The sequence below is a fragment of the Caloenas nicobarica genome, chromosome 3 (assembly GCF_036013445.1).
Source record: "Caloenas nicobarica isolate bCalNic1 chromosome 3, bCalNic1.hap1, whole genome shotgun sequence".
In the NCBI taxonomy this organism is placed as follows: domain Eukaryota; kingdom Metazoa; phylum Chordata; class Aves; order Columbiformes; family Columbidae; genus Caloenas; species Caloenas nicobarica.
The window spans coordinates 64,621,904-64,647,528 of record NC_088247.1 but is presented as its reverse complement, the minus strand read 5'-3'; the positions used below and the strand labels follow the sequence as shown (position 1 = coordinate 64,647,528).

The 25,625-nt window shown below is 37.5% G+C and overlaps 1 protein-coding gene across 3 annotated transcripts; it reads right to left on the bottom strand.

The window, feature by feature from the left end:
• Window positions 1–650: 650 nt before the first annotated feature.
• SERAC1 (serine active site containing 1) lies at window positions 651–25,560 on the bottom strand. Of its 3 annotated transcripts, none has more exons than XM_065631945.1 (17): window positions 25,521–25,560; window positions 22,361–22,452; window positions 21,099–21,135; window positions 20,671–20,807; window positions 20,248–20,337; window positions 19,207–19,338; window positions 17,018–17,136; window positions 14,879–15,007; window positions 13,396–13,509; window positions 11,658–11,820; window positions 10,232–10,382; window positions 9,276–9,417; window positions 8,387–8,487; window positions 6,135–6,232; window positions 5,419–5,601; window positions 4,796–4,939; window positions 651–3,100 (listed from the first exon to the last, which is right to left on the bottom strand). In XM_065631945.1, the coding sequence occupies exons 2-17, from the start codon at window positions 22,449–22,451 to the stop codon at window positions 2,964–2,966; spliced, it is 1,968 nt and encodes a 655-aa protein (XP_065488017.1). In that variant the 5' UTR covers window position 22,452; window positions 25,521–25,560; the 3' UTR covers window positions 651–2,963. The 3 variants fall into 3 exon arrangements, with proteins under 3 accessions (XP_065488017.1, XP_065488018.1, XP_065488019.1); XM_065631946.1 differs by lacking the exon at window positions 25,521–25,560 and adding an exon at window positions 23,343–23,418; XM_065631947.1 differs by lacking the exon at window positions 20,248–20,337 and having other exon boundaries at window positions 25,521–25,541.
• Between the last annotated feature and the right edge of the window lie 65 nt (window positions 25,561–25,625).

Sequence of the window (25,625 nt, the reverse complement as noted above, 5' to 3'; positions counted from 1 at the left end):
TATATAAGCATCTATGTGATTATTTAATGTGAGAGACTTTGGCAAGAGACTAACACCATGTGAGCTTGTCCAGGACCCTGTAGTTTAAGTTGCTACAGGTGTCCTGGTCCTTCAGCTGCATTTGTGTTTGGGGTAGGGAAGTGGTTCTTCTTGGTATAGCAACTACTGATTTAGCTTTTTTAGGTGGATGATCACTGAAACAAACAAAGAGAACCAAAACATTGTTTAAAATTTCCACTCTGACAAAACATAATTTTTGCTTTTTCCTTTTTGTCCAGAACTGACATTTTCACCAGACGGACAATTTATCCTTTCTAGCTGCCTGCTCTGCCTGGCACCACAGAGCACAAATCACAGTGAAAGCCAGCCTGCACTACTGTAATCACATCAAATGTAAACTTGATGACTGTTGCTACTAGAAATACGAATACACTCATACAAGAGTGCTGGACAACAAGCGTACAAGGACTGACAGATTCCTATTAGCCCACCCTTCCTGTCTTACTATCTTAGCCTTGGATACCACAATGCGGACAGAATACCATTTTCAGAGACAATTCACACATACCTGCCAGCCACATCTGCAGCTGGGTTCCCAGCTAGATGGGATTAAGGGCATAGTTTGAGACCTCAGGATTTACATAAAGGCACTGTTTGGAATTAATGTGACCCCAGGGTGGCACAAAAGCACACATTTCCAATGGGAAGCAGACACGAATGCTACACAACAGACCCTCTGGCCCTTGAAACAATCTCTGGACATGGTTTAGGAAGCACTTTTGCAACACCTAAAAGCACAATTGAAAAACTGTTCAGTTTGGCAAAACAGATGACTGGCTGGCCCCCCCAGTACTGTGCCTCTTACAGAAGATGAAGGGTAAACATTACATTCTTCCAGCGTGACACAATCACTAAAAAATAATACAGGTCTTTAACTAAAGTGAACATGATCCAGAGCATTCCTTTGGCAGATCATTCACCTTTAATACATTTTGTGGCATATCTAGTACATTTTTTAAAACGCATTTCATTACTATATTCCAAAAAAAAAAAAAAACAACCACCTAAACCCAACAACTCCCTCCAAATACTAGTTTTCAAGTTACACATATATACATACAGTAACAAAAAGGAGAAAGTTGCCTTAAGAGTTCCAGTTACAGTAAGAAAACATAGATGTGTTTACTGAGATCAATGCGCAGTCATTGATCTGAATCCCTGTAAGCTGAAGTCTATTAAAATCAATACAAAATTTGTTACACTAAACACAGGTTCAGTTATTAGAAGCCTTGTCTATTCACAATGAATTCCACATACCCTCTACTTTGTGAATACAAAGTGTTCTGATATATTTACACTCTGAAGTTTAAACCACAGTGTAAAAAGCATAAACCTCTTTAGAAGTTATGACAGTTCTCTTAAATTTTCTGTCTGAAATACTGCCATGTGTTGTTCTTATCTACATCTTGGTTAGGGGGAAAATTGCTCTTTTTGCTAGTGTAGTGCTATATGCTCTGTACTATTGTGAATTTTACTTTGCAGCTCCAGCAGGTCAAGGCTCAAATTCCAGAAAGACATTTTCGGTTTTGTCCTCCTGGGCTGGAGTGCTCTCAAGTGAGACAGCTGAGGTGGCCTCAGGACATGGCAGGACTGCAATGGCCACTGGTGCCTGCACCAGCCCCATGCAGAGCTACAAGGCACATGCCACCTCCTTGGCAGCTCTTGTAGCCATAACTTGAAGGCCAGAAATATTAGATCCATCTCACATAAGTGATGCTAAAAGACATCTTAAGCCTGTCATCAATACAGGCTTTATTTAACAACTGGTCAGCTAGGGCTGTATAGCCTAATCATAGCCCATGTCTGTTTTCAGAGATGGCTGGGGGCAGAAAGAAAGGAAGGAAAGAGGCCACAATTAGACTAGGCTGCTTGTAACTACATTACAAACTATACTAAGACTTTAAAAAAAGTGACTGAGTGCTGCCATTTTTTTCCCCAAAATACTTATTTCTCATCAGTACTGTTAATAAACATAAAAAATAAGACAACACTGCTGGTTTTATCTTTATGTACACCAATAAATACACTTGGGCCTCAAGAAACCAAAACATCTGGGATCTTCTGCATTTCCAGTGGGACCTTATCATCACCTGATTTCTTTCCTGCTTTACTTTTTCTTTACCTGAGCTCCAAACTCTAAGCATCAGCGTTCCTGTCAGGGCCTACATTTGTCTTACTCCACTTAAGCATTTTCAATGCTCTTCTTTAGATCAGCTGTAGATCAGCTGAAGTTTCTAAATGAGTAACACATCTATGCAAGACAACCTACCAACCTCTTTCTCATGGAGAACACAGATGCCGTATTTGCTGGCAAACCTGGGTGCTCTATTAAAAAGGCAAATCACAAACCCCTGTAACTGGGCCACTAGAGCAAAATGCCACCTTCGTTCACCTGGATAAACTTCCACCTCGGTTAATTGTTTCTGATCCCCTCTAAGAAACTTTAGTCCCAGATGTATATTTACCTTAATGAAGCCACCTAACTCCAGAGCAAGCTTTTTTTTTTTCCTAAACAAAGATATCGTGGGCATTGTCCATATTCCAGCTGTGTTGCTCCAGAGGGATATCTGTAGATTAAGTGAAACTTCCCTTCCACTGAATCCCCACCCCCTCCCAGCCAAATCGCTGGAGAATTTACACATGTTTTGTTGACAGATCATGGTCACTAAGCCAACACTCATTTTTGCTTTGCTAAGTTTATAGGACTTCATTTTTTTTAAAAATATATTTTAGAATCAAGTTTGAGAGGTGTCTAAGTTGGAGATGTACTAAAAATTATTTTAGCAGCAGACACTATTGACACAGCATCTTTGTAGTTCTGCAGATCTCCTAACAAATGTTAGGAGAAGAGTTTACTGTGTTACACCAAATGGAGGAGATAAGCAGCCAATGATGGCAAAAACTCAGTCTCCAAGTTCTTGGGCTAAAACATCCTGAATGAACTTCAATGTACGTTGGTACAGGAAAGCATCCTTCTTCTTTGGCTTGCAAATATTTAGATGATTAACATCCACTGGAATAAGGTGTCCAATTCCTAACTCTAGGAGAGGAAAAAAAAAAATAAAAAGAAGAAAAAAACTACTAAAGTTCTTAAGATCACCAAGACTGAAAAGCACATCTTGCATTAGCAATTTCTCTCTCAAAAGCAACTTCTCCTGTTTTCAGTTTAACTGTTATGTCTTCATTATTTTTTAATGTGCTAAAAGCACCACTACACACGGTTACAGTCAGATAGAGCTATACATTGCTACAAACCCCACACCAGTAAACCATTAGGTCAGAGCTCTAATGTCTTTATCGGGAATACAGAAATGTATAGATCTCCATACAGACAACTCTGAAGAATCAAAACTTAATTTATCAGCACCTGTCTGACAGCAAAGTCCTGACTGAAGTTTAAGTATTGACATGTTTAGGGATAGGGTTAAATCCAGGGTATCCAGATTCTGATCACCACTAATTGCCCATATTCCTTATAAAACACTTTGATATGGAGATTAAAAATGGGACTAGAATGACTCTGAAATATGCCACAAATCACTACACACATTTCTGGGGAAATGAAAAATTTACATTACCTAGTTGTAGAACACAAGTATTCCATTTTCGGCTACTGATTTTGGAGCACACTACCGCATTTATTCTTTCCTGACAGCTTTCACTACTAGTGCACTTTCCAGTTAGGGTGCTGTGACTGCCACATTCCAGTTTATTATCCATTCACTCAAGCTCCTGAGAAATCCTCCATTTTGCTTGGAACTCCTTATCTTTAACCATGTAAAATTACAGTAGAGCAGGATGAAAGTTTGATTTCATGTGCCCAAATATACATGTAAGAAACAGCCAGTGCAACGCTTGTCAGCATGGGTTTTTAACAAAACAAGTGGCTTGCCACTGAGCCGCCATATACCCTCTAAGGGTTTTGAGAGAGTTCATGTGCTGCACTGTGTGTCACCTCCAGAAGAGGAGACATATGCTACAAAACTGTTAGTGCACAGTGCTTATTTGTGCACTCTGTTATCTAGCCCTCTTTTGTATTTTATTTTGTTAAATAAAAACAAAAACAAAAACAACCCCCCCCCCAAAAAAAAGAATGTCCAGTTTTTCAGTCCTTGCCAATAAAATTGCATCAGCAACATTTTTGCAAACAAAAAAGCAAGAAAAAGAACTGCCTGGTATTTCCTTCTACAAAAGGCAAAAAGATGGACGACTCTCCAGGAATCAAACTCTATTGCTTGAGTACCTAAGATATGGAAGATAAAGGACTTTGAACACTGAAAAACAGCTTTGTGACTTTTTCTTTCCATTAGCAGTTTGCTAGTTTTCTTTCTTATTTTTTAAAAGGAGTAAATAGCTGGAATTTGTGGCAGCTTCTGAAACACTATTCGGCCTACCTATACAAGGATAAACAACAGTTACTCATAATTGTAAAGGCTAGGACTACAACAATGTAACATTAGACCTGGGTCTACCCTGCTTTTGTCAATGAACAAGTGTTACTTGCATTTAAAAAAAAAAAAAAATCAAACCAGACAAGTGCTATCCTAAGATACAAATGTAGCTGCCTCTGACCTCAGCAAGGAGACTGAGCCAAAAGTTTAAACAAAAAAACCCCACAACATAACAGATATACTTTTCTAGGTCTTTCTACCACAGCATTTATAATCCTTCCTCATTATTGATGCTTACATGAACATATGCAAAATTAAAGAAATTAAATAGATATTCGACTTACTTGCCGATTCCAGGGGTACGACATGTATTTTTATCATGCTGCCTATGTGTGTTGGTAAGGTTTCTGCAAAACTCAGCACTGAAAATTTCTTATCTTTGGCAAAAGACAGAAAGTCATCATTCAGCTCTTTAAGGGCAGGAGAATCTGAGAAAGAGCAACACAATTTTTGCAGCATTATCTTGAACGTAAGACTATAGCATTTGTCTGGCAAGACTGCATTCCTAAAGAGATGTTTTGGAAAAAAATAACACTCCAGTAAAAGGAGTAGCATTTTGTTTGTAATCCCTTTTTCCAGCTATCATATACAACAATTATTTATTTCTGCATAGCACGGAATTTGTCTAGAAGAGTCTGAAGTTCAGCACATGTTGAGTTACTACATTGCTAAATGGCCCAAACTACTCTTCTATGAACTTGTTCTGACTCCTTTTTCCCTCTCACCTCTGCAATCAAACAAAACAGTTACTCAGAATTACTTACAGTAATTCAATCCACAACCCAAAACACAAAAAGGGGGTTTGTTGTTTTTATCCAGCTTTTTCTGATAGCAGGATGAAAAAAAAAAGCACCATGAACAGATTAGCATAGATCCCTGCTGTTAAATGGTAGCAAAGTGAGCGTACCCTTGCTGAGTTCTTTAACCTCCACAGACGGAAAGATAAGATATCTGGCATTTATAGAATATTCAGCCAGCTGGGAACCATGGTGAGGTACGCTATAAAATATGATTCCTCTGGTGTTGTTTACAATTTTATCCATTTCTGGGTTCTTGGAAGCATCCACCAGCATCTTTTTGACTAGAAGACCTGGTAACGGAAACGGAATTAATGCAGGGATTTAAACCACTGTGAAAATAACGATCATGCTATATTAACCACAAAACAACCACCATATTCTTGCCTCGGTTGATTAGTCCTTCATTTGTCAAATATGTAAGATTAAGTTGAAAAAAACCCAAACCAGACCCGAGGAGGCATTAAAATGTCAATGAGTGATGCAAATCCAATTTTGGTTTAAGTGTTGCTATTGACATTTACTATACGCATGATCATGGAGAAAATTTTGCCTCTGGATTCCCATTTACATTAATTTCAACTCATTGATTTTGTGTTGTTAAAATCAACGCAGTAAAAACAAATGGCAATAAAAATCTTTTCCAAATACACGTGCTACTGAATATAGTGCATTAAGAAAGAAGAAATCTGTCGTGTATTTTTAGGTCTTTGTAAATTTTTTAGATAAACTATTCTGAATAATTGCATTTCAGATTTAATTTGGTTAGCAGTTTGTCCTGCAATATAGCAGCAGATAGTTTCTCTCGAACAGGCAACATGCTTACCACCCATGCTGTGTGATACCCACACCAGAGGTCTGTCTCCAATCCCAGCAGCTCTGAGCTTGTCAAGAAGCTCATTGCTCCTGTAAGCAATAGACTTCCTGCAAAGAAAAAACAAACACAAGCGTGATGAAGCATGATAGGTTAAGAGGCAATGTTAAAATAGAATTTTCAGTGCTGCACGTTTATGGAAGTGATTTAGGTACATTTAAAAAATAATTAATTATTGCTACTACATTGAAAAATGCCAAAAACTTTCGTAAGGTTGGCTTCACAAAGACAGCAGGAATTGAGCTAAATTCAGTTTCTTGATCTTGCTAGAAAGTTTTATTTTAATTTCACTTACCACTAATTTCCTTTAGTTTTAGTTCTCTTTATGGGATTTTAGAGAATTTCATTTACACACTGTAACAAAATTATGTTTTCATTTTATGAAAGCATCATCAATGCATAATTAACTTTATGCCCTGAAACAAGAATATACCTAATGTCTGACAAAAAGGTACTTTGCTAAACAATGCCAAATATGTGGAGCAACGTACAGGAAACTAAGTGCATGATCAGCCAATACATTCAAAAAACCACAGATAATGTCTGTTATACTTTCTAGACAATAACCTCCAAATGCTTTGTCCTGAAATAATATAAAAGCATAATCATCTCCATTTCATTAGTGAAAACAAATCCAATGCCAGTTCCCAACCCAAGCTTGACAGTGCAACATTGTTACTTTTTGCAGCATAACAAGAATCAAACACAGACGATCCCTGGATAATGGAAATTGCAGGATATTGGGGCAACCACTGTGCAAAGTCTAACTCCCTTCATCTCTATTGGTTCTCTGCATTCTCACTAGAAATTGCTTTTCTAATACATATGAAAAAGATACTGAAACGTGTCTTTTCAGCCGAACAATAGGCTTAGCGTAGCTGAGGGACATAAAAATTCTCTTTTGAAACAGTGAATGAGCCTATACACTTAGAGCAATCATGAGGTTGTGATTCTACTGGTACATCTTTGATCCTGCTAGTTAAAATTATACTAAATATATTTCATTTTTTACTAACCATACCAAATTATAAAAATAATCAAATACTATGCCTGAGTGACCATAAATAGTTCGCAATGTAATTTTCCATTTTGTAACAAAAAAGACATTAACTTACTAAATAAATGCACGTTTGTTTTTCAAATTTTCTTCCATTATACTTACTCCAGTCAGACACAGGAAAAAACTTCTTCTGTAGAGGGAACAACCTACATGGTTTTTTTACTATCATTGTTCTGCCTAATTTCAAATAGACATATTAACAGCCACATCTTCCTTATGTTTTCCCTGCTAACATGCTTTCTTTAATGCAATAATTGCATTGATCCTTTGCATTTCCATAGGGAGGAGAGAATGAAGAAGTACCAAGTTCCCAGTCTGTTATACATGTGCTGAACTTTTTTCTCCCCTACACAAAACGTAATTTCAGATTCTTAACCTGTGAGCGGTCACACACATGACTCCATTGAAGTACACAAGTTGAATCTACAGGACTAGTTACATGCTTAGGAATCTGCATGAGTGTTTTGAGGACTCAGATCAGGGTCTGGTTCAAAGATCACTGAACTCCATTACTAAGTCTGAAATCCATTCAAGCCAAATAATCTCTATGGGCCTAAAGTATTTTTATTTTTTAGAAGGAACATGTTTGGAGGTACCATCTTCCTCTGACTTATCGAGTTCATGATCAGTAAAAACACAGTTCCTCTGACAAGGGCAGTTACAATCTCTGACCAGACCAGCTACAGTTGCTGTATTTTATCTATGAAAAACTGATATGAATCTCTTTCCAGGGATTATCACTTCCTGAATGAAATTATATGCTTCATTTTATTGTGAGTAAGAAGTCATAGCACAGTGATTTTTTTCTGCGCTTATAAAGCATTATTGGGTTGTTTCAAGTTTAAGAAACATTCCCCTTAAGATCTAACATTAATATTATATTTACATCACCTAATAGTGTAATATAGTGTGTCTGCTAAGCATGAACACACTGCAAGAACTTAGGAAGTTGCCACAAATTCTTATCCATGAGGCTAAAAAGCTCAAGTATGCCATGACTGTACCTATTTCCAAACTTGATTTTCAAATCCAACAGGAAAAGTTAAATTCACTGTTTCACACTAGGTTATCCCAAGGATCAGCTTTACTGGTCTCTCTGCTCCCTCCTCCCTCCCCTCTGAACTGCAGACACTTAATTCGTTACCTGTGAGCCTCAACGGGACATTTTGCTTTCCAGTCACTCCAATGCGTGTCATATTCCACAGATATGATTCTAAGGGCAGGACAGTCCGAAGCCAGCCATGTCTAAATTAAAGAAAAATGAAAACAAAATGAACTTATATGACGTACCTAACAAACTTGTACAAGCAATTTATCAGCAATGGAGCAAAGATGTTACTGCAGGTACAATATCAAGCAAGATTTCTGCTCTTCAGTTAATCCCCAAATAAATCTTACACCTAGACTATTATACTTTTATAACATGTTGGCAAACTCTAGTGCATTCCACAGTCACGAAGTAGGCAAAGGATAGAAATGGATTACTAACTTGTGCATTCCTGGCTCCCTCTCCTGGGTGAGACAAAAATTACTAAGATTAGCAACAGGACTGATGAGTTTAAGTTTTACAGAGATATCTGTTGGTTATAACAATGTGAGTTGCTTGAAACAGTAATTACTTATTTGCCAACAATATTTAAATAGCAATCTGCAAAAATGAGGTACTTGGACACCTATGTTAGAAAGGATATTTAATTTAAAATGTAATTTTATGTATCTTTTTCTCAGCAATAACATTCCATTAAAAAAAGAGCACGAGGAAAGCAGCCATTGCCTCCTCTTTCACTAGCAGAAGAATGATGTTGAGAGCATTAAATTTAGCAGGGATTTCCCTTTGCAAGAACAACCTGCTCAAAATTCCAGCTTGCTAACCAAAATATACCAGGAACTTGAAAAGTGCTACTTGTATAACAGATTACAAGTCTTTTGATTCAAAAAAGACAACTGCCAGACAGTGTAATTCTGGATCTTCTGGACAGCTCTCATTAGTGAGAAAACAGCAGCCACGTGTGAAAATGTTACTGTCTTTTTACCTTTGGCCAGCACTGGGTATAGTCCTCTTCCCCTTCTGAAGCCTTTTTATCCAAACGTCGGTCAACGTCTTGCTGTCGCCAGGTTTTAAATGCTGCTCCCAAAAGACCATGAACAAAAAGGATGTCTGCTCTGATGGGCTGACTGATATAGAAAAATAATTTTTAAGAGATGCATGGTACACATTCTTTTAGTAAATTAAATTTACACAGTACTTTTAGCCTAAGGATGCCAAAATGCTATTTTTATCACTAGATGTGATTTCTTATCTTACAGACAACATTTCATGATATTTCAAAGAGGATATTCAGATGAAGACAGAAAAACAGGGATCCACCCAGAGGAGATATAAAAAGAGGTATGGAAAGTAACCACCTCACAAATGGTATTTTTCTATAATGAGAAACACCATTCTCTCCAGCTACTGTTAATGCAGCTTGGTAGTTCCAGCTTTATCATCAAACTATATCTTCACTGTAACCTGACTAACACCAGTGACCCAGGGAACAGTTGCTACTGACACACCACATCGAAAGCTGCTTCAGGCCCAGACATACAATCACTATTAGAAGACACTGAAGCTGTAAATTTTCTGCATCTTAGGCCCGCATGTGCTGCTGCCAATGGAATAATTCCACGGCACTGTATCCCAAGACAGCCAGTGCACAGGTTAGATGGTTGCATCACATGCAAAATAGTAATTCATCTCATGGCTTGTATCTGGGTTTTTCCATGCAGTACAATAATCCTCCTTTCATAACTATGGACTGCTCCGAGCACTTCTGTTGTCCTCCTATTTGAGAATCTGAATTCAGCCCTCTCAACCCACCAAAGAACAGGAGGAACAGGTGACATGAGTACAGCAGCACTCTGATGCCAACTCTTTCAAAGTTTTGTAACTGAGCAGTATAACAAGTAACTCAAAGTACAGCACGTACAATATCTCCTTCTGCTTTACCTGCTACGATATTGTGGATGCAAGATATAAACACCATCTGGGTACTTTTCTTGTACTGTGTCTCTGTCTAGATTAGCCAAAGCTCTGGATGCATGAGAAGACTGAATGACATGCGGGGATTTCATTGCTTCAGCAAGTACAGAAACCCAACCTACAGTGAAAAAATAAAGTGGCAGGTTAACTAATTAAAACATCATCCAAACAGAAGAATTCAGAAACATCATCCTTCAAAGTATTCTTGTAAAAATAGATGTTCGGTTCACTCTTTTTACTGCAGGAAAGCCAATGCTAGATAAATGGAACCTCCAAAATTCAGAAATCCAGAGTGGTGAGGAGGCAATGTATTTTGCTACTGTTCAGCTTACGATCTGAAGGAGAACCACTTCTCAGAAGAATAAGAAAGTGTATCAGCAGGTCAGTGCACTCATTAGAGAGTGAACAGCTTTGTAAGTCTTCAGCAACAACATTTAGTGGCAAGTTCTAGTTTGGTCACACACTGTAGGGGAAAAAATGCATATTTATTCATTCTGCCTCTTGCTAATTTAATGTACAAGAATCTTTGGTCTTGCATTATGAGAAACAGCAGATGACTGTTCCCTCTTTGCCTTCTCTATGCCAGTAGAGATTTTATAAATCTCCATCATATTCTCTGTCAGTTGCTTTTTCCAAACTAAGTGTCTTAGTCTTGTTATTTGTCTTCTACCACAGTCATTCCAAATTTTTAATCACCCTCATGGTCTTTCCCTGTGCCTTTACTACTTCTCCTTTTTGCAACACGGAGAAAAAAAATGAGGCTGACACCAGTGTGGATGTATACATGACCATATTGACATTTTCTATTTTTATTTTTATTTCTTTCCTAATGAAACATTGGGAAATATTGATTTGGTAGAGAACGAGAAGGAATAATTTTATTCTGTTATTTAGAGTGTATTAAAAAAAGAGGCACCAGAGCAAGGCTTAGCAGAAGTTACTAGCTTGACGTGAAACAAGGGACGGCAGGAAGGTATGTTTCACTTTACTTCAAAGGTAAAGACTGCAAGCTGGTCCGTGCCTTATGAGACTACAACATGGTCAATAAAATAATAATCTACAAGGTAGATGATCTGTAAGAGTAGGAAACTCAAAAAAGATTTTTACCAATAATGTGAACCGAACATGAACCAAGTCCAAATTTTCACCACCCATCAGACTTAAACCACCACTGTAGCACTGACATAAATTGGCTAGACAGCATATAGAAGTTCTTCATCAACACTGTCTAAACTGTCCATATTTTTTGTATAAACACCACCTTCCCAACCCCCCAAATATAAAAATCACACCACTGCCACAGTCCACTACATTTTTCAGAAGCACTGAATCATCTAAAAATTTTAAAATAGAAAACTGACACTCAGACTGCTTGTACTTGCTTTCCTTTTACCTGCACGTACTATGGATGAATGAAGACGTTCATCCAAAGCCATATTTCCAATAATGCGAATTATGTTCCTTTGTATTTTTGCTGAATCTTTACGTTGCTGGTATATCCTCTGCAGTAGCTGAAGGCCTCCTTTAGCTTCAATTTTATCACAGTGAGAAGAAACCTAGCATTATACAGTAAATACAATGACAATAAATAGATGTTCTGTAAAAGGTTCTTTGAGATGCTGTTAATTCACAAATTAGGGAATTTTAAAGAGCTGATATGACACAACACCCCTATTACACAGGAATTCTTATTAATCAAGAATTTATTATGCTGTAGTTGAAGAACAACATTTTTTATGCTAAATGCATGATTTCTATGGCTTTACACCCTGAAAAATTCTGAGTACCGTGACTACTGTCCTCCACATCTGTTCCAGAGTTTGAACAGAACAATTGTCTGCATTTGTTAAAGTACTATTTCAACCAGAGCTACTTGTCTTCTGTTCACCACCTAAAATACAATCATTATAGTCCCTTCTCTTTGAAATATAAAAGTATTTCTACTTTCCAAATAGTACTGCTATCACTATTGATCTTAAAGACGACAATAGATTCTAGTCCAAGAAGATAAATTATTCACTAATTAGTTGCAGTCACAACTAACGATAGCAGCCAAATGCTTGTAACTTGAACGTGTTGTCTACAGTGCTTAAAAATGTATGGTAGTCACGGAACTGCTGACATCCTCAAGTCTGTGGTGCTCAACAAAGACAGACACACATTCAGAATAAGAACAGCCACACCTTGTTTAAACTGAAAATCTAGAATACAACAAATTCTAAATCAAATCAGGATTTCTACATATATGGAAGACGTGAAAAGAATACTAGCAAACTGCACTTTATCCTCATAACAATTTAGTATTCTCAATGTTCTAGGTTTCTGAGCAATTAAATGCATACTGAAGAGTGCAGCAATTGGAATCAAGAAGAACCATTGTTACACAAAATCCTCCATATCCTTCATCTATGTCTACAAAGAACATACTGGTCCTGGGAAGATGCACTGTATTAGCAGTGTGCTGTGCAATATTCCGCAGGGACCGTTGAAGGAGGGACCTTTGCAAATGGTCAAGATTTGCATTTCATTCTGGCTTCTGATTAGAGTAAATTGATGATGCTACTTTGCTTTCTGGAAACCTGGCACTAGGGTTAGATTAAGCACCGTACGAAGAGGCTGCTTGTATGCTTTCTGAACTGATGTACACCAACTCACACAAACCCACATGTGTTTCGTACTGAGAATTTCACATCAGTGTCCTGCTTACTGAGAAGCTGCAGAACGGAAACACTGTTTCTTCATGCTATCTCCCACGACTCCCAGTGCCGGTGGGAGGCGGCCCTACACAGAAAAGACTTGCTGAAGCCATCTGGACCTCAAGCATTTCTCTCCTGCTTTTTTGTGCCACAGCTTCCTCTTTTACTTCTTGAAAGACACATGCAGGTGTATTAGAGGGGACCTTATACAGGCTAATTAGAAACAATAACAGGACTTAGATACACCTCCCACGAGAAAAAATGAGTTTGTAATGCCGCCTTCCAGTTCACACCAGTCTCAGTCTGAACATCCTTACAGAAGGGGTGAGGGGTAGGAGACAATGAAATGGCAACTCCTTCCCAATATATGAGAAAGCATTAGAAAGGAATGTTTATAAAAGTAGCTTTTCAGTTACAGTTTAAAGGAAAAATTACCTTAGAATGCTGTACTAAAGCTTGCAAGCAAAAGAGTTCCACTGTCTCTGAAGGGATTTTACTCAGTGTTTCACAATATGGAAGTCCACTTCCTCCAAAACACCATAAGCCTCCCTGAAATGAGAATCAATAAAAATTATAACACATTCCAAATGGCTACATAAAATAAGTTTTTCTAAACTAAAACGTTAAGTGTGTAATGATCTATGGAAATTGCTATAAAGAGTGCACAGCATGCATGCATTTTTCAAAATGTACAAATTACACAAAACTAATCCATAAAAAAATCTACCATTTTAAACTGAAAATATTGAACAGATTTTCGGTCAGTAGCCTCTATAGTCTATTAACTTCAAAACATACTATAAAGGGAAAAAATGTAGAATTTTTGTTAACTAATGTCTTCTTTTAACATTGTTTGCTTAAGCAAAAAAAAAGAATCAGACTGCATCTAGACTTCTATAGTTGCAAAAATGAGGAGGAAAAAAAGGTCTTCAACACTCAGCATAGTCCCCAAAGACCAGTCTGTCACAATCATGCAGTAGGAAGACCAACATAACCTCAATAAAGAGCAGTTTTCTAGAACAGTGCAATTATCAAAATGCCTCCAAGTGTGGTGTTTTACCAAAGCTCCTTTTGTATAGCAAGAGCTCTGGCTGTGGAAACAATTGAGTCGTCATAGTGTGAAAATATTACACATAATTGTGTCATAGGAAATAAAGAGTTATTGCACTACGAAATCTCTACATAAAGCCTGACAGGCATCATTGTTATATTACAGTAATTTTTATTATTGCATCTTACAAAAACTAATAATCGCAAATTTAAAAACCAATTAAAAAAATTAAAAACCAATAACAGCATTTTAAATGATGTTCCTAAAGCCACTTAGGAAGTTGCTGGACAGACAGAACTGAAGAATTCCTAAGTTTCAAGTCCAAACAGACCACTACACTATTCCAATTCTGGTTTTGGCAACATTGATCTGTTACAGGGAGGCATTTCCACGTGACGTAAGAGAGTTTACTAGTTAAGGTTTGCTAACAACTTATCAGTTTGCTAGTAAGACTTAACAGAGGTTTAATCATCTCAGCAGTAAAAGAACACTCAAATGACAGTAAGATGAAATGTGAAAAACAATTCTATGAGCACTGCAAGGGGAAGGAAATGTTCTGGACAAAATGCTGAAATATTCACTTTCTTTAAGGGAATTCTTCCAGAGAGAAAATTATTCCTAATATCCAATCTAAGCCTCTCCTGGCACAACTTAAGGCTGTTTCCTCTTGTCCTATCGCTTGTTACTTGGGAGAAGAGACTGACACCCAAAAGAGGTTTTACTTATGTTGTGCGTATGGCGATACAGAAATTTTACTTAGGTGGTATGGTCACAAAGTCTGTGTATTCCTCTTATAATGCTCAAAAATATGGAAACATGTATGGAACAAAGAATCCAAATCATTCTGTTCTGCAGGTGGGAACTTACTCGTTGTGCAGCGAGAATCTGACTACTTTCACGTAAAGCAAGAGATGTGAAGTACTGGACGCATGGATCAAGATCAGTTTGAGGTAAAGACACTAATAACGAGCGAAGTTCATCTCCTATGAGATAATCCTGTGAGAAATAAGCACAAATTGCTTTTAGTTCTTTTCAAAGCATGAAGCAAAATACAGAGAAAAGAAAGATCTGAAATAATTAAATCAGCCATATTAATAAGGCCATAAAATATGAACCCTGGACTTGAGTGCTCTGCAACTTTGGTTTAATAGTTACACCTGTAAAGACTTTGGAGATCGATAATTCTAAAATCATAGACTGACTGATGAAACACAGGCTTTAAACTTCATACTTTGGTGGCCCTATCCTAATAGGTCCAGAAGGGCAAAAGAAGAAAAACAGTTCCTCTTGGCACAGGATTCTTAGAAGCTCACCCCTGGCTACACAGTCATTTTGGTGCTACTTCATTAAGATGAAGGTATAAAGTACTAGTAAAAACACAGACAACACTTATTTTAATAATTTATCTTCAAAATATTAATATAGACGTTCATTTAATAATCCAGAGTGGGTGACAGAAAAATAGATTCAAATAATTTTATTTGCCCACAAGCATTGAACTTGCAGTTATTCTAATCCTTGCTAAAATCAGAGATTAAGACATATCTGATGTGCAGAGCAACACTTGCTGCCACAATGATTTACTTCCACTGCCTAATCAGTAGATTGGGAACTCTTAGATTCTATCACCCCACAATCATACTGCTGTAAAAACAAAGTATACACACAACCATATACTAGTATACTTTAATACTTCAGGACTGACAGGTACAGATCTATCATCACGTAATGATACAAATAAAAGAAACCAAGAAGTGAGAATATTGCTACCCATCAAAGCTGGTTTTCAGTGTTTTGTTGGTTAAGACGTACAGGTATTCTCTGACAGGGACTTTTGCCAGCATTCACTCTATTAGCATTACAAAAGACCTCTTATATTATGCTTTATGTGCCAATTCTATTTATTGAAGAAGCTGATATGATGACGATCATGCAAACCATCTTATATACATACATACACACACTTACTAATTAACATGAAAACAAAACATGCTCAAATCTATCCAATATGGATTTGCTGGTACCCAAAAGGTGGCAAGAAAGAGGTGGGCCTACAGCAGGCCTGGGTATAAAGAAAACAAAGCTGGAAGATCTTACTCTAAGTACAGAGGATGGGGAAGAGCCACACCTCCACCTCACAGTCTCTGAAGGCATTTGGGAATTTAAGACAGATTACTTAAATCTGTTGCAGACGTTACATACTCGCTTATCTGATTAATTCTCAGTTATTGTACCAAGGTGCAACACATTTCAGCAGCTAAAATCGTACTTTCTGAATATTCTGTTGGAGTTCTAGTCAATTGTGATAACTGAAGTTGAATAAAACTTAGTTAATAGTAATAACAGTAGAGCTCATCTCCTAACACTTGTTATAAATTCACACATAAGTAGATTAAGATGTCAAAAGGGGAAAACAGCAGAATTTTTGGTGAAAAATAGTGAGCATGTCTACATTAGTGATTCAATACATTGGAGTAATTTTTCCAGGGAGCAAATCTGCTTTGCATCTGCATTGGGAGTCACACGGTGCACTCAAAATGGTTTCCCTCTCAAGGTTAAAGCTGAGTGCCAGAGCACTGTCCAGGGCACTGCACTAGCAGTGAGGATGCAAAGACCTTCAAGAGCGCTCTCTATGTGAAGGATTCTGTCCATATCAACAAGGCAATCTAGGATGACTTGATATCAAGACTGCTTCATGTTGCCTGTTGGGTACAGACAGGCAGGGCGTGCAGACTGATAACTGGCTCAACCTTCACCGCTGGCAAATGTATCGTGTACATACAGTCAGAGAGCAATAATTGACCAAGCCTCCAACCTCATTTCTTTCCATCATGCCATTCACTAATGCAGATACACCACAGAGGTAGATCACTATATTAAAGTTTTGTATTTTACTTCTCATTAATTACTTTAGAATTCCACTGTAGTATGGATACCAAAAACGAAAGCACTAAAAACAAACAAGCAAGCAAAAAAAAATCTAATACCTACTTTTCATTTACTTACATTCTTTATTCTTGGCAGTGGTGGAGGCAGGAAAAAGCGAAGGTCAATATCTTTGGATCGAGCCAAACCTATAGCAGTCCTATGATCACAGGTTTGGGCAACTGTACTGTACTGATAACCTGTAGCACAAGAATTTAAGTGTTAGGGTTAAAACTAACCTTAAATATTTCATTTGGTTTCAAAAGTAGTTTGTGATCTTCTTTGTTAATGTACTTAAAAACAAAACCACCTCTCTGCAACCTACTTAAATAACCTCCAATTTTGTAATCACAAATTCCAAAAGACAAACACTGCATATGTCAGACCAGTGCTATACTAAACTGAAATATAAGTAGGCACTCATTGTTCGTTATAGACCAGTTTGATAAAGGTCCTCAGATATAAGTTGAGCACAATAAAAGCAAATGTTCAGTATTGCCATTGTGAAAGGACTACAAGGACTACAAACTTAAGCTTAATCCCCTGAGCTTGAGTTAAAATTTGAAAGGCATAAGCATATGCATATTTTTTTCTGCATACAGTATTAAAAACCACAGCCTTAAATCCCAATGCTGCCAAGACATAGACACCTAATTTTACATGATACAAAAGCTATGTTTCAATAAAATTGCTGAAGTCCCAAAATCAGGTGACCTCAGAAAAGGCAGGATAGCACCACAGTACAGTTTTAAGTAGCCCTCCCTTACTCAAGATACAAGACAGGCTTTCATTTACCCTACTGAAGGGAAACCAGATTTAAATGGTAACTACTGTTCCTTTCCAAAACCCGTCTACACTATAGCTGGAGAAACTGAAAATTACATACTGAAATTAAGTGGCAAACTGAAGCAAAGAAAAATGTAATCTTAGAGCAGATCAATACTTTTTCTATAAAAATTAGTTTCTATCCTTGTTACTGTTATACAATTCTAGAAGAAAACTGACAAGCCAACTAAAAATATACTTTTTACAGTCACAGATTGACCACCTTTTTTCTTTGATGCAGATCACTTACAGCTGCAAATTGAAGTCACTGAAGTTGTGCTTTGGACAAGAAAATTACAGTGTTTATGACAACAGGTTTGCTGAACAATTTGGTCCTAGCTGTGAAAAGCTAGCACATATTTTCAGTCTTAATCTTTCTTCAACTTCGTTTTGGAAATAAAGTTTTTAAAAAGCCTATTTCCCTCATAAGGTAGTTGGCAAGAATAATTAGTGTTTGCAAAACATCAAAATACTACAGCAGTGATCACTACGCAAAAAAGAAGATAAAGAAAAGCAACTAGATTCCTGCGTACTGGCCACATTGTGCACTGAGATCCCCTGCTAACAGATAGTACTCTCCTACAAACATGAGACTCTCATACTAGACTAGTACACATAGCTTCCATTTTGGTACATCCTAGCTTTCAAACATTTTCAAACACAGATTTTTGAGGTAAACTGCTTGGGGTATTTTATTAGAATTTTACAGAGGCAATCTGAAACAAGATAAATTCCATGGTGTGGAATTGCACTGGAAGAGTGAAAGGTTCCCAACTGACTGGATTACCAGAGTAACGAGAGCCAAGATTAGAGTGTCACCTAGTTTATATGGACTAGTGATGGAGGGGGGACAAGGACACACAATACACCTCCCCATCCCACACTTTGGGTTTCAAGGACATTCACTGCTAGGTGAACAGGGAGAACTTATTACTATTTAATAATAATAATAATAACAACAACAACTAGGATGGAAAATGGCTTACAAACAATACTTGCACATGCAAGCCCTCTACCTCTAGTTTGTCATCACTACTTACTAGCTCCTAACCATTTTTTCTTGACTCAACCACGGCTTTAAACCCACTCCCCTACCAAAGCCTTATAAAAATCACTGCCAGAACTAGTGACCTTGTTAGCAGTCCCAACAGAAAAGCTGATGAACTAATGAGCATGAACTGCTCTCCCACACCAGGGCAGTGGCTGCAGTTCCCTGGTGGAGAAATAGAGAGTCCCACACTGCAGACACACTCTGTATCAGGGTACTAGGAAAGAAGAATTGCTTGAAATTTAAATAAAACCTCCACATTTTAGACCAAATCTCAGAGCGTATTTACACTACTTGCAGCTACTAGCTTGTTTTCATGTTGGTAGCAGACATGCAACAGCTAACTGAGACTTTGTCACATTTCTGGGATGAATTAGGCTACATCAGCATACATTACCATGCCAGTGAGTGTTGTTTGCCAGGTCTTGTACAGCCTGCAGTCGGACCTCTTTGTCTTCTGACCGACATCTCCTTAGGAGCAGCCATAAGGCACATTCATGATCTTCTACATCAAATGTACTGAACTGTTCTTTTACCAGGAAACAAATAAAGTCCAGGTTACTACTGATAAGCATTTTAATAGTCATGTTTCTATTCACTGAGTAAAAAAAAAAAAAATCTGTTTAATATTTGAATATTAGTCATTAACAGTAGAGTGTTTTAATATTAAATTAGTACAACAAACAATGACAGAATGGCATTAGTAAAATGCTGATCCTTAAATTAATGGGATCATTTTGATTAATTTTAGTGGCACCAAGTTGATATTTCATATATATGTTACACATACACACCCTGGCTGGCACTTACCAACCAGAACTGCCAGCTTCCAGCAGGAGCTGGAAATGATTAGCAACTCTTGAGGCTCTGACCTTGAACAATTAATTTCATATCACCACAGTGGATGTACATATTGTTAGAATCATTTAACAGACAGTTAAATGAGAACAAAGAGTATGCCTCGGGAGCACAGTTTCTTATATGAATTGAAATTCTTATTTTAAATTACTCTAAAAAGCAGTGGCACACTGTTACAAAAAGACTGTGCTGCTTTCAGTTAATATTGGCAATTCTGATGAAAGCATAATATACTTTTCTAAAATGAAATTTTGAGAGTATCTCATCCCCCAAACACCTTTTGTACACAAAACTGGTATCAAATATTAACCTGGTATCTTAAGCTTCAAATCTCTCTGAAACAGGACAAAAAAACCCCAAACCACCTCAAATCTCTTCCTAACCATCACTTTTGTTTACTTTAAGAAAAGCAATGGTTTTAATATACAGAAAATATACTAATATTCTATATTAATACAGAAAATTATAGTAATATTACCACCATTTCAAATACAAAAGAACATGTCAAGCTTGTAAGAAGGTTTATGTTTTACTATTCAAAAATAATAATCTCAGATAAAGCCATGCTTTCAACACCTACCATTAAAAGGTCTCCGGAAAATTTTAGCTTCTGTTTCTAGAATTTTCCTCACTGCTTTATGGATTTCTTTTCTGGCTTGGTATGTGATCCCTATGAGAGTATTTTCAGATTACTGGATGTCTGAAACACAGCTCTATTACATTATTTTTCACACACACACACATATATATGAAATATACACACACATACATATATGTATATGGACACACATATAGAATTATCTCATATATAGAGAACTGTATGTATAGAACTATCTTAAAAAAAAAAGATACCAGCTTGAAATAAATTTGGTGAAATTGTGAAGAATACTATTTTTGTAAAAAAACTCAGGAAAAATATCTTTCCTTATATAAGGGTGACTTCCAGAATCATTCTATTCTCTTAAAATTCTATTTTTAGAATCCAAACAATTATGTATCTTACCTTGATATTCACTTGGATTTAGAGAAGTTGTATGTACGTACACACAGGATTTAAGTTTTTCTTGATTTATAGCTTGAGTATCGATTTGCAGTAACTTCTTTAAGGACAGGACTTCATATGTCATGAACACAAAACCTCTTTAAATAAAAGAGAACTGCATATTAATATTATTTTTTTAAACACATTAACTATCATTTTGGTATAAATGATCCAGATTTTACCAAATATATAATAGTCTGCAGATTATTTTAATTAAGCAGAGAAAAAAAACTCTAAAATGCTTAAAATGAGTACTATCATAAAACATGCTTCAAAACTATATTCCACCATGTCTAAAGGTCCCCTAAAATTGTCGCATTTTTTGAAAGATACATGAATTAAAATTTTAACTGCATACGTGTCATATACGCTTGTCAGTTACAACTTACCCTAGCATAAGCGATCCAGTTACCTTTGCAATTTTTCCTTGAAAAAATGAAAAATTCATGTCAAACAAAGTTGTGTGCATCACCTTAATAAAAACATAGTTAGCATTTGATTACCAGACAGTAAGAATTTCAGCCACTAAAAGTAAGCTTTTAAATTTTTTTTCTATTGTTCTCTGGCTTTCAGGAAATCATTACCTAAATTTACGAACAGCAAAAATATTACTTGATTTAGTATTTCCTGCTCTCCTAAGCAGGATGATAAAACATGTATCCTGCCAGTGCTATCTACTTTGAGTACTGTGACCCATCAGTTACATTCATTGCTCAGCTGTAGGAATCAACGGCAAACTTTCTCTGCCTGCATCACTAGCATTCATTTGGAACTCCAGATTATTTTAAGGAGTTAATGTTTTCTTATATGGCGTGGATATTTCTTCAATGTCTATGAATACATACAGGTGTATGTACATTCTTTGAAAAGTTGAGCTGATTACCTGGATGTAAGGATCTCAGTACAGAAACTCTTATTATTACCAGTAGTAGCAAACCCAATGGAACACATCTCACCTATCATGAGCAATTTCTTTTCCTTAGCATGAATTGGGAGATTTGCCCCACAACCAGTGCCACCAGGTTCTGACTTCGCGAGACCATAAGAATTTTGGCATGCAGGCAAGAGGCAGCTACATATTGAAGAAACAGCTGGCAGAGAATGTTGAAAAGGCAAAAACAATGCAATGCTTCCTGTAGAGCAGAAATGGAAATATCCTACCTTTTAATACTCAAAAATAAACTTTAGAATTGTAAGAATTGTTATTCTATACAGAAGACACCAAAGAAAGCAGAGACTAAGCAGGGAAGACTGCAGAACTAATATCAGTAAATAAGGAGGAACAAGCAATAGAAAGAAACTTTATTCAAACTTTATTTACAGTTTATGGGTGTAATTGCTTCATAGCTCTAGAGGTTAAAAAAAAAATCAGGTACAAAAGAGAGTTCAAGATAGTTTACTGAGACTGCATCTCAGGGGGACCTCTCATCTCATGTTCTAATTCCAGATAATCTGCTGGTGTCATTTTATGTATCACTATGCAAAGCAAGGTCAGAAGTAGATATCCACTTTAGGCAAATAAAAGCTTTTGATCAGAAAGTATTCAATGATTTAGTTCATTTGTATCATTTAATTATGCATGGCGTCATACCAACAAAGATTTTTCCTTTTTATTAACACTTCAGATCAATACATATAGAACCCTACTTACTGATATCATTCCATGGTAGGTGTTTTTTTGTGGCTGGACCAGAAGTTCCTATTTGTCTATAGCAGAATATACAGTAAGCAGCCACTGACATTCTGTATATTGGGGGAAAAAATAAAAAAAAAAAAAAGTAATTACTAGCTTGAGAATTACAGCAGAAAACCTGTAGTAGCTTTTTTCCCGGTCTTTTTACAGCAAAGGTCATGATAGCATTGGTCATGACTTACAACAAAGGTCACAATAAACCATATTTATGTCATTTCACTCCATATAAAATGCTCTAATTAAAAAAGTCTATAAACTCCTCAATTTAATAGGCTGCATTTCAATTACAAGAAAGTTTAAAGCTGTTTTTCATACAGTTATGTGTCACTGTTGGTTTTACTGAGTATATATCCACAATTAACTTCTCTGCTTCTAAGTTTCTTTTCCTGCTTCCTGGTAACTCTCCCTTAAATACCAGATACAGTCATTTCTCCATCAAGACATCACTCAAAATGACACAGGCTTCAATACAACTCAGTAACCAACTGCTTTTAAAGTTCATAAATTGATTGTGTTAGCAAGTGAAGCTTTAATTTTTACTAACGATGCTCCAAGAACTATTATACTACATACTTTTGCCTTTAAAGGGTAAATCAGACTAATACTTCAAGAATGTAAAAACTCTACAGTCAATAAAAATAAGTAGTTTCTAAAATGTTCTGGCTCCATGGGCTTGTGAGATTCACAGGGCATGCTTACAGGTAAAACACATCTCATTCTAGAAAAGCTACACTTAAAAGGAATGAAAACCTAGCCACAGCCGTGAAGAAGAGGAGAACCTCTTCTAAAATTAAGACCTTAGCAATTCAACACTGTGAAGACACAGAATACTGACAAGCTGCATTCTGGCTGAATTCATTGAATGCTGAAATCAAACCAAGCAATATTTTTTTTCCCCAAATAGTCACAAACAAATGCACGTAACATATTTTAGAACTACCAAAGTTCTGAATGTAGAAGCAATCCAATGGAAGCATGAATCTTCTTGACAGTAATATGGTCTCCATGAAGGTAACATCTGACTGCTTCAGCCATATGAAAGAATTTATTCTTCTGACCTATCTATGATGCAAGACGCTGAATTTTCCCCATTTTACAGGTAGGAAAACGAGTTAAGACAAGCACGCTGCAACTTCCTTACACAATCCAGATATTATCTTGCCTCTTTTAACACACAGAACTATTCAGGAGGGACTGTAAAAGAGCCATGCTCTTTAGCCCACTGTTCAAGATTGCATCTTAACCACTGCACAATGAAGTTCAAAGAAAGTACAGTTATATTAGTCGAGCACTGAAAACCAAGGCAATTTAGGCCAGACAAAAGCACTAGTTCCTGTTTCTACCACTTACATATACATATTAGCAAATGTTACTGCCTTTACATTTTATTTCTATAAGAAAAGCTTACCTAAAGTTAGGAAAATAAACAAATTGGCTTAGATAACCCACAACAATCACATTCCATATGTTACTTTTGCTAAAGACTCAATCAAAAGTCTTAATAGATACAACATGTAATATTTTTAGTGCAAGAACTATGCCCAAATCCACAAAGAATATTAAACTTATATAATAATCACAAAATACACAAAAATCTGTTGCCACATATACTGCAGAAGTAACATGAAATTAATATTTTACAACAGGTGAAGTTTTAGTACCTGCATCGATACACTTATGCTGACTGAAATACTGACTCAATCTGTTTAAACAGGTTTAAGGCCACAGCACTATCTATCATATATTTAACAAATTATTATATTTGAAACACAGGCGTCCTTACAAAGTGCCAAATTAATTTTGTACCACCACCACAACAATAACTCCAAATAATAAAATGTCATGCATGTAAATCTTGAACAGCAAACCTGATCTTGAGATACGGGAGCCCCTGATATTCTCCCTGAATTTAAGGTTATCTCTACAGACCAAAATGAGCTTCTATCACTTTCAGTGTCAGTATCCAATTTCTGTAAACAAAGGGACTTTTCTCTTTCCTTCCATTACTATATCCTTCCTCTTTTGCTGTTTTCCCAAAAGTTTTAAATTTTCCCTGTTCCTTTGCTTGTGTCCAGGACATTTTGGAAAAATGTCAGCATTACCCCAGCACTGCCACAATCACAACAGCCAACTTTTTGGCTTCTGTCACTTCAGCATCACGTTTATCAATTCACTTCAAAGGGGGGCACAACACTAAGAAGCACTTTTAAGACATTAACCATCAGTCCCCTGGAGATACCTCCTCTGCCTCCAAACGCTCTTATCTATGGTGGTTCTTTCACTATCTTTATTCATAGAATCACAGTATTCAAGTTTAATCTTCTACCAAACCATAGCCCATTACAGCAATAAACCCGTAGTTCAGTGACAGCAGGTGCCACAAGTCCCTGAATTCAAAACATGCACCTGCAAACACAAGAGGCCAAGCCGAGCGCCATTTCTTTGTTGCCAGGAAGCTCTGTTCAGGTCTGAGAGCAAATACGTTTAGGTGTATACAAGCACAAAGCAAAGAGGCCCGTTTCGCACCGTGTTTCCCAGCGGGCGCAGGCAGCTCTGCAACCTGCAACGAGCCCCCGCGCGGGGCAGGAACACCGCTGCCTCGCAACCGAGGCGCATTCAAAAAAATTAAACAGAACTTTAGGTAACGCAACACCTAAACGGCCAAGAAGCAAAGCGGAGACAACTCTGTGCCTCTTTCCAAAGGGGAAAAAAAAAAACCCCAACACATTTGTTGCCTTTTACAGGCCCGCAGGGGAAGCCCAAGGCACCACCGCTCTTTCTAGAGGTGCTTAACAAGCCCCGGCTTCCTCGGGGCCACCCCGCGCCCGGGCGGGGCCGCGCCGCTCGGCAGGCCGAAGCCAGGGCGGCGCGGCGGGACGGCCGCATTTGCCGCTAAGGGCTTCCGGAGCGACCTCGAGGCTGAAGTCGTTAAAATACTAATAAATATTAAACCAGGAAAGCACCGCGCAAACCCTCTGAGGTAAACGAGCACCCGCTTCGGCGGGCGGTGACGGCGGGGCTGAGATCCCCCCGTGTCCCGCCCCGGAGCCCGACCCCCACCAGGCCCGCCCCCAACGGCCGCCATAACCGTGCCCCCCCGGGCAAACCCAGCCGTTACCTTCCGCCTCTCCTCCCGGCACCGGCGCCCGCGCGCTCCTGTGACGCCAGCACGCCGCAGGCGATCTGGCCAATCCGAAGGCGAGGCAGGGAGAGGGCAGGGCTG